The following is a 13,615-nucleotide window of genomic DNA, read 5'->3' on the forward strand; positions in this document are numbered from 1 at the left end:
CACATCACCAATGTCGGTGTCATCGAGGTCAAACCCAAGATCGACAGCATACCATCACCACCGCCACACTTAAGCGGAATCATCAACACCTACATATCTATGAGGTAGGTATTGAAACGGAGGAATTCATTCAATTTTGTTTCAATCAACCCCATCATGGTGTTGTTGGCAGTAGTGTGGTTCGCCGCTAGCGAGGGAGGTGGAGCGAAACAGACTAGGTCTTTTGAGGGAGAGGAGAGATCATCAAAGGGGTTTCCATGGGACAAATTGGAAAAAGAAAGGAAAAAAGATAAATAAAGAAAATCATCTGTCATAGATTTTAAGTTTAATAATATCCAATGGTCTATAAAAAATTCGTATCGTGCGAAAAGTGTTTCACTTTCGCACGGTAAAACTCGATTTTTGTATAAAGCCAACAGGAAGTGACAGTTTGTGTTTGACATTTTAAAATTCAAGGACCAGCATGTAAACTTCATCAAACAAATTGATCATACACATGGTTCAGTTTAGTAGGAAAAAAAATGAATTGGTGGAATGATTACGGAGGCTCGTGTAATAGAAAACTAAACTGCTACTTTGATTTAAATAAGATCTTTGAGCACTTTTTTGGTGTGGCAACAAAAAAGATTTGGTCAAAACGTTCTAGCAAATTTGTTGTGGAAAGTGCAACATCAACTAAGGCAAGAAAATTCAAAAGGAATGAAAAAGTAATTACAAGCATTGCTGCAAATTTCTAAGATGGAAAAAACCTTGGGCATGAGACTTCCAAAGGGAGTCTACGAGAAATCTTCAGGAGATTATAATGCACTTGATACAGAGTGAGAGACAAACACAATGTTTATGGCTAAGAAAAACTAATGTATCCCGAATATGCTCGAAGGTTCCTCCTATGTAAAAATATGAGAGAGGATTATTGTACACAGTCTTACTCTTACTCTTACTTACATATGCAATATTTTCAAATTCGAATCCATAATCAATTTGTTACCAAGACACAACTTTATGACTAAAAAAATATAAATTCAAAAGAGCATCAGCAGGAAGAAAAAATCAGGAATTCCCCATATCATGTTACTCCAGATTCATGAATTTAACCCAATAAAAATCCACAATCACCAAACACAAAAGAGGCAGTGAATTACACTATGAAATCTACAACAGAGAGAGACAATGGATCTGGAAACTAATGAAGGGTTCTCTGAATTCAATTGTAACAACCAAAGTATGTGACTGAACTTAACTGAACTATCACTATGAGACTATTTCCACAGGATACTTATCAATGCAATCTTCCCATGGTCCATTAGGAGAAGGCCTCACATTTCTCAGAGCCTGCCAAACCGCACTGTTACATTTGAAACCACTCCCAAAAGCAATTTGCCAAATCCTGTTACCCTTCTTGATCCTCCCTTTGGCTTCAATGTAAGCCAACTCATACCAAATGGAGCTTGAGGAAGTGTTCCCAAATCTATGAAGGGTCATTCTAGAAGCCTCCACATGCTCAGGAAGCAGCTGCAGGTTCTTCTCCAACTCATCAATCACGGCCCTGCCCCCGGCATGGATGCAGAAATGATCAAAAGCAAGCTTGAAATCCGGTATGTAAGGCTTCACATCAGCCTTAAACAACTTCTTCATCAGCAGAGTCACGAAAAACAGAAGCTGCTCACTAATTGGCAGCACCAAAGGGCCAAGTGTTGTGATGTTGGTCTTCAATGCTCCACCAGCAATTGCCATCAAATCCTTAGACAAGGAAACACCAGTCTTCCCTGCATCATCCTGCTCCTGGTAAACACACCGGAATGCCTTGTCGTCCGCACCGCGATGAGTCCTCACAACATGGACAAGCCGGTACTTTGCCCTCCTTCGATCCGCCGGCTTGTTGGAGAGCAGCAGCACGGAGCAGCCAACGCGAAAAAGGCAATTGGGAATGAGCATGGATTTCTTGTTCCCAAAGTACCAATTCTGAGTAATGTTCTCAGTGCTAACAACCACAGCATATGTGTTCCTATGGACCTGCAAAAGGTCCTTAGCAAGATCAACAGCAATGACTCCAGCACTGCACCCCATCCCTCCCAAATTAAAGCTCCTAATGTTACCCCTTAATTTGTACTTGTTAACAATCATGGAAGACAGTGAGGGGGTAGGGTTAAACAAGCTGCAATTCACAATAAGGATACCAATATCCTTTGGTTTTATGTTGGTGCTTTGGAAGAGGTTGTCCAAGGCACCAAACATGACCTGTTCCGCCTCGGCCCTGGCAGCGGCCATGGAGGGCTGGGGCGGAATAGAGTGCATGGCGTCGGGGACGTAGGTTTCCTCCCCGAGGCCAGAGCGTTCGAGGATCTTCCGCTGGAACTCCAGGGAGGACTCCTCGAAGTCTCCCGTGAGGCGGGAGTGATCCATGAAGCTCCGGAAGGGGGCCTTGAGGTGGTCGGCGGGGCGGAAGCAGGCGGAGTCGAGGAGGTAGACGGGGCGTGGGCAGGTGACGGCGTAGAGGGTGAGGCCGAAGACGAGGACGGCGGAGCAGGTGAGGATGGTGAGGAGGTTGTACTGGAGGTGGAGCCAGAGGTGGCGGAGGTCGGTGGTCTGAGAGACCTGGATTAGCGTGACGAGGATCAAAGGGACCAGGAATAGGGTAACGAGGTTGGAGATCAAGTAGTGGTAACCTAATTTCACGTACTTGAGATTCACGCTCTGGAGGAAATCTGGGAGCACCATTCTGCTCTTCTGTTGGATCTGAACTCCCACCGCAGCTTCTTCTTCTCCACTCATCGTCACTGTCATCTTCGCAGAGGAATGTGAATGTGAATGTGATTGTGATTTTTACTTTTTGGTTTTGTCTTTTTATTGAATGAGTAGTACAAATTGGTTGAGAACGCGAAAAGGAGGAGAAAGAGGGTTATGCTGTTATGTTGTTGCAGAATGCGAAGGTTCAGAGTGAGGACTGTTACGAAAACGGTTAATACACTGTTCCGTACACTGAGTGGCACCAGAGAATGAGGTAAGACTCTAATGTACATCAGCAGGGTGGGTTGGTATTCGTACTGAGAGGCCACCAACGAAACCAAACGAATGTAGCTCCTCTGCTCCGTAGTGCTCTCTCTTTTTCTTTTTTGGGATTTTAATAAAATTGCTTCTTTTTGTAACGTTTCTTTATATTATTTTTACGGATAAATATCAATTTTAAATATATACTCCCTTGACAAATTTATCCATAAAATGAAAATTTTAATCTCATAAAAGTAAAAAAATGTGACAAATTTATTTATTTATTAATTTTAATTTATAATTTTTTTCTTGTCTGGATCAAGATGTCAGTATATTTTCATCGAACCAAAATATCAATCATTTTTATTGGACCAATTTGTCAAACTCCAAATTTTATTTCTTAAAATATAATTTAATTTTCATCTTTTTCCTTTTTTTATCGTTAAGTATAGCATTATAATAAACACAAAAAAATAAAAAAATAAATATGAGTTAGAACAAACATAATAATAAACATAATATTAATTAATAAGCATAATTACTTTTGTAACTTAAATGCAACCACAACAACACTAGTAACATATTTTTTAAATTTTGATTAATTATTTTTATTTTTGCTTACAAATTATTTATGTTAAATGTTATATATTTATAGGATGAGATTAACTAGTCTCAATCTGTTTCACAAGTTGAACAACCTCCCGTTAATTTTGAAAGTACTTCAACTCTTAATGCTAAAAGTGTTCCATCTTCAACTCCAACTACCACTCAAAGTGCTCCAACTCCTAGTGTTGTGAGTGACTTTTACATATAATTTATTAGTTATTGTTAAATTATATTATGCATAACTAGTCATTTTCAACACCAATTCAAATTATATTCTCAGATGTACCATCTCATAAGATGAACCAACCAAATTACATGAACTTCATACCCACACCAGGGTTGCCTTATCGCCAAGATTCGAATAAGTGAAATTTGGGGTATACTTGTCTTTTGTTTATGGTAGATTCTGTTAATTATTATAATTTGGATAAACTTGTAATGATTGATATAGTGTTGTAATGTTTATTTTTGTACATTGGTAGAATATTTATTTTGGAAAGTTTCTATTGTGACAACATTAGGTAATGACAAAATTAAATTGAATCTCATTTTGTAAGGATTAACTTAATAGTTGTATATTTTTGTAGTCTCATATTTTGGATAAAGTACTGTCACGTTAGAAATTTCATAGTAACAAACAAATTATACTTATTAATCAATATTATACTTAGTATTATATTTGTTTTAACTTGTGTTTGCTTCTTTATTTTTTTTAATTATTATTGTAATATTATGTTTGTAACGATAAGAAAACCGAAAAAATAAATATTAAATTATATTTTACCTTTAAATGAAACGAAAGTTGGAATCTGACACATTATTCCTCCAATCTATTCAACAGTCGCAATCATTCTACTGACATTTTCATCCATTTGTATCGCATAGACTCTTTTATTAACGATAATAGACAAAAATTAACAGATTGATGAATTTGTTAAACTTTTTTACTCTCGAGAATTAAAATTTGAATTTTAGTCTTTCGAAAACGAATTTGTCTGCACTTTACACATTTATGGACGAAAATTACTATTTACTCTGATTTTTATTGGTAAATACTCATTTTAGTTTCTAAAAGGATAAAAAATTCAAAATTAATCTCAAATGTACTAAAAATGTGATAGGTTGGTTCTGTCGGTTAAATTTGAGCCTAATTTGTCATTAAATTATCATAAAGTGTAATTTGTTATATTTTTTTTACATTTGAGAGCTAAATTTAATTTTTTTATATTTTAAGAAATAATTTGTATCAATCTCATATTTTCAAATATCAAAATGCCTATTTATGTTATTTATTTTCTTTTTTAAAATAAAACTAATAATTAATGACCGAGTCAGAGACAAGGAACTCAACTGAGCCCAGATATATTCTACTACTATTAAACAAGTGGAGGAAAAATATAGGAAATAAAATAACTGATTTATATAATTCAAAATCCGGACTTTGAATGGCTTGGAAGGGATGCTGAGTAAGCTGTGGCCAGCAGAAATTGTTGATTCAAATCAAATTGCAAAACTAGAAAATTGTTGATTCAAAAGACAAATCGATTTTTCCAAATCCATGGGAAGACAGGTTCAGCAACGTTACGTCATTCATGTCATTTTCACTAAGTGTTGTCGAATTAATAATAATATATGAACCACGCTTTTTTGGGGGAGGTTGCTTTTTTTTTTTTTATTTCAAAATGATATTTGCACATACGTTAACGTTCATAAACTCTTCATAGACTACACTTATCTGAACCATTCAGAAAATGTGTATGAAAATTTAATGAGTAATATATGTATGTAACTATCAGTACTCTTATATAAGATAAAGAATAACAATAACGTAATTCTTAATTGATCACCCTTTGAATTTGATAGAGACTGTAAATAAATGTGATAGAGTAAATGCAAGGAGTGATCAAGAAGTACAGAAAATGGAATGCAGGTCACCTCATTAAATTATGGAGGATTCTTGCCAACAAATAATCCATGCTTCTACAAGTCAATACATGGAAATACCAACAACCTGCGTCACTATTGGCAAATTACCTTCATAAATTTAAATGCATAAAAACTATTCAAAATAATTCAAAAGTGAGCATGATATGTAGAACCCAATATCAAAGATTTGGGTTATCCATTTGGCAAATTACCTTCATAAATTTAAATGCATAAAAACTATTCAAAATAATTCAATCATAATGTGCCTTTTCACAGTCGATGACATAACTGACTAACAACTCCGAGGCCAAAAGTGTCCAAGAAGAAAAATTTAGAACAATGACATCCTTAATTTCAGTATGGAAGTATTTAAAACCACCCAAACTCCTTCATGTTTTCTCTATGTATCTGAATCTGATTAAATTCATTTCCCATGACTGGAGATGTCAACATGCAATTCTTATTCTAATAGACCGATAAATAGTCGCAATACAGTCTTATGTTACTAATAAAATATGGCCCAATTGATTAACTTGAATCAGAATACCCAATAACTATGACAAAAAGACAGCACTGTGTTTAGAAAATTGTTGAGAGAAAAGGTTAAGATTCTGATTCACAGATTAAGCATTACTTAACACTTAGGAGTCCTACAGGGCCTCCTTCAACAGTTTTTCAGTCAGAGCTTTGGGGAGTCCCATCATACTGTCGGTTGTCCCAACCTGCAAAATGCAAATACAAATTCATTTAGAATTCATTTACTATTGATAGGAACTAGAAAGTAAAATGCCAGTAATCTTGTCCCAGTAGGAAACCAGCTAGCCATATAACCTGCATTAGACTTGGGCAGGGCATCAGCACATTTATACCAATTAACTTATTAAACTACATTAATTTAGGCAAACATGGATGTTTCACCAAGATTTCAGGATAATCAACATGCAAATTCATCCATGAAGTCAAATCCCAACTAGTGGGAAAAGTCTTGGTTGTCAATGTCATAGTTTTGCTTCAGTTTATGAGGTAAAGAAATAAATCCATAGCTTAATTAGATATGCTCCAAAGACAAATCTCTAACCAGCAAAACTTAAGCATATTTGAGATTCCTTTTTTAAAAGCAATAAAAATATAGTTTTAAATGGTGAAAACTGGATAATGGAATACTGTTACTTCATACTAAACAACAGTTAATTGCTTGGTATAAACTAGACTATTAGTGTGCAGACAGGGCCATGAGTTTGATTTGTCCTTGTCCCCCAGGATCAATGCAGCATGTCCCCTTATGACTATTATTAAGATGCACTGACATTCCTAAGTATGAAAGAGGAGTCAACCAACCACTTCTTTGACATATGGAAATATTAAAGGATGCTCTATTATCAGCCCTCCAGCAACATTGAGAGTAATTCCCTCATCAACCTAAACACAAGTCCAACTTTAAAATAAAAAGGTTTCTCTCATTAGTATTGTGAGAAAAGGTCAGAATAATCAAGAGTAATAATAGAGGTTTTGAAATTGTTATGGAAACAGAAATCAGCGGGAAAGAGGGAAACATATCCTATAAGGTTGTAATTCTTTCAACGTGATTGGTAATTGCTAAAATCATCAAGCAGTGCAAGTTGTACAGTTGTACTACTTAATGGAAACAGAATAGTGGTAGCCGGGAAAACAAAATCTCACATAGTGTATTAATGATATCAATGGGATTGTCATCTAGCATGCAGTACTTGAAAATTGTTAATTGATATTGTACTTTTGCCACTCAAGCTTCATCAATGAATTACTTGTAATTTTTTGCACCAATTAAAAAACTGATGGCTCAGAGATCCAAAACTTTCTCGGGTTTAGTAAATGACTAGCACCAAATGCCATCCTTTCATCCTTCACTACTAATGACTTTCCACTGTAGCCAATCCCTGGAAAATTTTATCCCCAAAAAAGGAACAAGGTGGAGTGCAAAGGTCATCTTAGATTCATTTAAGGTCATGTAAGTAATACAAGCCAGCTTCTATACCAACAAAGGATCATTCACAGCTAGCTATCTGGAAATGGATATTTTACATTGAAATAGAAAAGGTTAGAACTTATAACCACTTTTGAGTTTTGATGTCACCATTTTATCAGAAGAGTAGGGAAACTTTGTGCCTAATTATTAGCATAGTTGAAAGTAAAGGACATGGAGTAAGAGTTCCCTGATTGTTTATTGGACAAGTATTCATATCACATTGGATAGAAGATCAATTTTGGACTTTTGATCAGACAAAACAGGAGATAGACTAAATAATAACCAACCAAGATAGCAAAGGTAGGGGAGAATAATACGTCTACACGATCCAAATCTCCTTTTCTCAGTCCTGTTTTGAGGTTAGTAACTAGTACAGATCCCACAGTTGCAGCAAGCTTTCCAGAATAATCTGAAATTGTATAAAGACCCATTAAACATGAATATATAGAAGGAATACACCAATTTATTAGTTGAATTATATGAATATAACATTAAGCAGACCTTTCAAGAATTGTCGAGCTTCTTCTTTGCTAGTTGGCTTTTCCCTAATCACACCTTCATACACCGCCACCTCCAAATCACATTTGACAATGAATGTAAGCCATAAGCAAACTTTGACTCTGAAGAAAAGAAACTTGACAATTTCAGCTACAAACTAGTCTTGTCACCATAAGGCCATTTATTAATGAGGTAGCAAGCACAAACTTGCAATTTTGGGCATTAAAGAGAAAGGAAGTCATTTAAGATTTCTAAATACAAGAATCAATTTGTTCGGACACTGGACATATTTTAGATTATTTATAAACACTAGTCAATAGTCCATGAACAAAAAAAAAAATCTTTATTAACATCCACAAGAAGCATGGGAAAGAAGGAGGGAGATCGTTAGGAAGGAAACAATGATAGCATTATTGAATTTTTACTAACTTTACCTTCAAAACTTTTTTCCTAAAGATGTTGCTTATGCATAGTGATGTTTTGAAGACATACAATGGCAAACTAGAAAAGAAATACTAATATGATGTATACTTGGTCAGAGGTAATTAATAACATGGGCACAGCATCCTTTAGGTAGTCATCAACAAGGAGTCTTTGTAAAATGGCTTCTGCATAAGGAAAAAAATGAGAGCAGCTAAATAAGCGCCAGAGTATCAGCTGCACAACTATAAGAGAACAGTAGCATTTTATAAATGTGTTAACAATTACATGACCTCACCAGGTAACAACTTCAAACAGAAGATGAAACAAACTGAATCCATTGAATAATTTTTAAAAAAAATAGAAACCACTGACTGACAGTCAAAAACTATGAGCAACATGATACCCTAGAACTAACTACTATTTGGTATTGCTCTTAACTTATTTTATAAGGAGCAGAGTAGTCAATAATACAAACATGTCTTAAACAAAATAGAAGCACACAGAATCAACCCCAATATCAACAAATAAACAGCATAAAACCTCTTCTTTTGTATTCAATTTTAAAGAACACTTATGCAATATTCATTCAAAATGTTAGAAGGATAGTAGCTGATAGGAACCTTGCCTCTTCTAGATGGGATAAGCCCATTAAGGTTTATCAGCGAAGGCCCAGACCCAAGTGAGTCTATGTTAGTTGTTTGTAAGTGTGAGTAGGGAGGGTAGATTAGGAAACTCACCTCATTCAGTTAGTTAGTGGAGTATGTGTGTGCGCACATTCTGACATTCTGTCATATATGATTCTGTAATGATATGATTCAGGATCATCGATTTTGGGATCCTTAGTGGAATTTGGGGAGCAGAGAGACCCTCTCTCTTGCTTGGAGAGCCTTGGCTCTTGGCTAATATCGCTTCCCTATCTTGCTGTCTTCTCCTCTTCTTGTGATTTGCAAGTACCATAGATACAGAACATATCATAGCTTAAGGATACTATCATAAATTTTGATAGTTCCATCAGAAATACGGATGAAAACTGAAGTGTTTATGGTAATCTCACCATGACAGCATTTGGTCTGTACTTACGGAAAGGTTAATATTTCGTAATTTCTTCCTAAGAATGGCCAAAGAAGCTGGATCTGTAAATTACAGACTGGAGTACACACTATATCCTCAATTAATAAATGGCCCAGGTGACAAAGAACCTAACCACCACCAAAACTTAACTTGGGGAAACGCAACATACTGTGTCAGCTGCAATTAAAACAGTTGGTTCATCACCCCTCTGTTGATTAGTGGTAGTTTGAAGTTTGGATATAATGGCATTGGCCTGACACATGTAATTCACATCCACAATCAGAGAACAATTGATCTTAAAATACACCCTTCCATTAAAAGACAGAAAAGGCACCAAAACAGTTGACATCAGAAAGCAGTTATAGTATACCTTTCTAAGGTTTCTCTACTCTCTAGCAGAATTAGTACATGTTCGGAATCCATTATTTTGAGTAAACCACCATTATGGTCCCTGAAAGTATATAATGCTGTCACATCAATCCTTAAAACTAAAGAAATTCCAAATAAGTGCCTAAAACTTCCAATTGTTTCATTTAGAACGAGTGAGTATTGAGTAATGTAATGTAATGTGGAGAAAATTTGAAGTGGAACCCTAACTAACAGTAACAGTACCTTGTAGGAAGAAGTGGAAGGTTCCATCGCAAGCTCTCCGACGAAATCAAATGGATGGCGGGGAAAGGTGCAAAATAATGGATTGGAATTTGAAAAGGGAAGCTAAAACTGCACACCAACACAAATTAAAATGCAACTTGGAATTCTGAAATTACAATATCTACAACTTTGTGCTGCGTTTCTTTCTACAAGTATATTTGTAGAAATATGACAAAAAAAAAACTGAAATCATATTATATTATTAGATTTTATTATTATTTAGGTCCATGAGTGAGTTTGAATCTAGAATTCATCATGGAATCAAATATCCTAAAAAAATAAAAAATATAATAACATTATGTTTAGTTTAAATATATTTTTAATTTTTACTTCCCATAAAATTAATAAATCTTCATTCTTTTTTCTTTTTGAAGAAAACAAATTTTGATTTTGATTCTTATAAAAAAATCATTTTTTATTTTCTCTCAAAAACATTGAAATTTTGTTTTTAATTTCTACTATTATGTCAAATTCGTTAACCAATGCGATTAACAAAAGGTCAAGTAAATATCATAAGTAACATTTCTTAGTGTTGGTAGTACAATGTTAGCTTGTAATACCTCCGAAATCATTTCTAGATTCTTAAAATAAATATTATTTATCTATCTTAAAAATGAACTTTAAGGATTAAAATTAATGATTTTAGATTTTAGAATGATGAAAGTAAAAAAAAAATATGGGACCAAAACAAAATTTTCTTGTTTGTCAAATTTATCATTTTAATATTAGTTAAAATATATGAATTTTCTTTTATCTTTATTTTTTCTTCTATTGGTTCTTTAAATTTATTTTTTTTAAAGTGATATCCTTCATGACAAGTTAATCCTTTTAAAAAATTGATCATTTTGTTATTTTTTGATACGATTTTAAATATTTTTCTAATGTTCTAAACAAAAAGACCGTAGATATAGTGACAATAAGTTGAAAAAATGAGTCTCATGAATAATAAGAAGAAAAAAAATGTGATATTACATTTTAAAATTTTTGGTTGATCATGGGACTCACTTTTCATACATGTTTCACCTTGTTTATGTCTATTTTTTTTGTCCAAACATTAGTTGATTCTCATAATTTTTATGTAAATTTCATATCTTGAATCAATAAATAAATATGTTCAAAATCGTATTCAAAAATAAATAAAAACATATGAATTTTTTAAAAAGACTAAATTATCATTAATTAAATAAATAAAGAGATCATTTTAGAACTTTTAAAAGTTTGAGAATCAATTTACGACCAAAAATTAAGTTAAGAGATCATTTGTATATTTTAGCCTTTAATATTTTGCTCATTTCTCTCTCACTATGTTTTAGTTTGGAAGGTGTACAAGATCTTTTTTTATCATTTATATTCATCCAAAAGAGAAATTAAAAAGAACTTGACAGAAACTAGATGCTCTACCATCAAAAGGTTGGTATGTCCTCAAGATAATTTAATTTAATTATTGTTACATTTATAAGGATTACACGGCATGGATACAATACAAGACATATACAGAAAAATAAGAAACCAACCAAAATTAAATGACACTTGATTTTGTTATCATAGAATGATGGAACCAAGCTAGGTGTGCATCAAGCATGCATTTTAATCTTCACTTAGCTTGATTGGCTGGTAATGAGCTAATATGCATGTCTCTCTTTCATATACTTCAGTGGAGGCTTAGAACCTTCATCCTGCATGACCATGAACATACATAATCAAACTCAAGCCACATTAACGAAGAAAATTATCTCCATGTTAGAAAAAGGAACAATTACATAGATAAAATAAGTCTATGAATAGTCCCTAATTAGGTGTGAAACAGAGCAAACAAACACCAATAATAAAGCAGAAAGAGTCTAAATCTAAATTATATAAAATGAAGTTTACTTGGGTTAAAGAACTACAAATTACTACTTTGAACAAATAAAGACAAACAAAAGTCTATATAAACAAAGAGGATTAAGCACAAAAGATTGAAATCAAACTCCTCAGCACTTGCATACATTTTTTTCTTTTATGTTTATTTGTTCGATGTGGGGCTTTATAATTCTCTAACACTGTTTAAGCAATATAGATGCATGAGGTTCAATAAAAATTTGATTTCAACCTTTGTTCTTCATCCATGTAACTATAACCTCTGATGCTGCCTCCTCCTGTTGCAGCAGCATTTCTGTAATTGGGCAAGGGCACGTGACCTTCTTCAATCTGCTTCAAATCATCAACGAGCATCTCATAGTGCCTTTTCACTTCCTCCACAGTCTTACCTCCCACCGCCCTGGCCAAGTTCTGCCACCGATCGGGGGTATCCCTGTCGTAGATGGCCAAAGCATTCTCAAACTTTTTGTTCTGCTTTGTTGTCCAAGCTGAGCTTGAGGCCATTGAGACAACACTATATATGTAAATAATCAGAGCTACGAGGATAAGGAGATTGTCATTGGTAATAACCTTTATATACTAGTGGATGGTCTTGGGAAAAAGTGTGTGAGTTGTAGGTTAGGTCCTTGTTGCACATTCTAGTTATTCATTTTCACCAATAAATATTTTTATAATTTTTACTTCATCATTGTAACATTCCATTTTTTTAAAAATAAATAAAAAGAATTTTATTTAAAAATTAATAGAGTTTTTAAAAATTAAATAAATGAGAAAATAGTTTTTGTTAATTAAAATAAGGGTATCATAATATTAGAAAATAAATAAAGTAAAATGATGTTTTAAAAAATAAAGGGATGTTTTAATTGGTTATTTATTTAATGAAAGAGTAAAATAAAATTTATTTTTACAAAATAATAAAACAAAGAAAAATAGAATAAATAATAAGCTCAGAGTACCATAGCTATAAATAAAAATATATTATGTCAGTTTTTACATTTACGATACATTTCTATATTTTCTCTTCTTCCTAAATTCGTTCTCTCTTCTCCCTTCCAAAACACTTTTTTTTCTCGCATATACTCAAAGTTGCCTTAGTAAAATTACGATCTCAAACTCGTTAACTATTGGATCATTCTTAAATTTAAAAAAACCCTTAGGAACTCAATTTCACACATTATCACCGTTGTGATTTGAGAAATAATGTCTGCAGAAAGAGAAATGTCCTTCGCATGGAGACAGTGGAATTGAGGCTCCAATCATTTCTTCTTTTCTCTAATGCTTGAAAAACTTAGAAGAAAAATCAGAGGAAAAACTTAAGGAATCTTAGGTATGCGCTACAGATGTCATTATCGCTTCTGGACTACACACGTGAGCCCGTTTAGAGGTAAGAAATGAGTTTATTGCAATTAGGGTTAGAATGAACATGTGTTGGGATCCTTAGAGGATCAAATTGGGGTTTATTTTGGGATATTTATTGTATTATAGTTCTGTCTTTATGATTATAATCACAAGATTATTATGTTTGATGATCCAATTGATACCCTAATCCGAATTGGTTGATAAAATTGAGTGTTCTTAGTGTTTTCG

The 13,615-nt window shown here is 33.6% G+C and overlaps 3 protein-coding genes across 10 annotated transcripts; all 3 read right to left on the reverse strand.

Annotated features, from left to right (window-relative positions):
- Positions 1-1,039: 1,039 nt before the first annotated feature.
- On the reverse strand, positions 1,040-3,103 carry LOC114384894 (3-ketoacyl-CoA synthase 4-like). The gene has a single exon (XM_028344720.1). The coding sequence runs from the start codon at positions 2,782-2,784 to the stop codon at positions 1,252-1,254; it is 1,533 nt and encodes a 510-aa protein (XP_028200521.1). The 5' UTR covers positions 2,785-3,103; the 3' UTR covers positions 1,040-1,251.
- A 2,630-nt stretch (positions 3,104-5,733) lies between these two features.
- On the reverse strand, positions 5,734-10,306 carry LOC114384895. 7 transcript variants are annotated; one of them, XR_003660812.1, is made up of 8 exons: positions 10,130-10,306; positions 9,888-9,968; positions 9,184-9,770; positions 8,555-8,631; positions 8,027-8,145; positions 7,843-7,934; positions 6,859-6,955; positions 5,734-6,242 (listed from the first exon to the last, which is right to left on the reverse strand). XR_003660812.1 is itself a non-coding variant. In XM_028344723.1 (6 exons), the coding sequence occupies exons 3-6, from the start codon at positions 9,186-9,188 to the stop codon at positions 6,171-6,173; spliced, it is 288 nt and encodes a 95-aa protein (XP_028200524.1). In that variant the 5' UTR covers positions 9,189-9,770; positions 9,888-9,968; positions 10,130-10,306; the 3' UTR covers positions 5,734-6,170. The 7 variants fall into 7 exon arrangements, 4 of the variants coding, with proteins under 4 accessions (XP_028200524.1, XP_028200523.1, XP_028200522.1 ...); XR_003660810.1 differs by lacking the exon at positions 6,859-6,955; XR_003660811.1 differs by lacking the exons at positions 6,859-6,955; positions 9,184-9,770.
- A 1,260-nt stretch (positions 10,307-11,566) lies between these two features.
- LOC114383027 (protein RADIALIS-like 1) lies at positions 11,567-12,568 on the reverse strand. Of its 2 annotated transcripts, none has more exons than XM_028342607.1 (2): positions 12,289-12,568; positions 11,567-11,844 (listed from the first exon to the last, which is right to left on the reverse strand). In XM_028342607.1, the coding sequence occupies exons 1-2, from the start codon at positions 12,530-12,532 to the stop codon at positions 11,840-11,842; spliced, it is 249 nt and encodes an 82-aa protein (XP_028198408.1). In that variant the 5' UTR covers positions 12,533-12,568; the 3' UTR covers positions 11,567-11,839. The 2 variants fall into 2 exon arrangements, with proteins under 2 accessions (XP_028198408.1, XP_028198407.1); XM_028342606.1 differs by having other exon boundaries at positions 12,261-12,568.
- Positions 12,569-13,615: the final 1,047 nt, after the last annotated feature.

This window comes from Glycine soja, chromosome 14 (genome assembly GCF_004193775.1).
Source record: "Glycine soja cultivar W05 chromosome 14, ASM419377v2, whole genome shotgun sequence".
NCBI classification, from domain to species: domain Eukaryota; kingdom Viridiplantae; phylum Streptophyta; class Magnoliopsida; order Fabales; family Fabaceae; genus Glycine; species Glycine soja.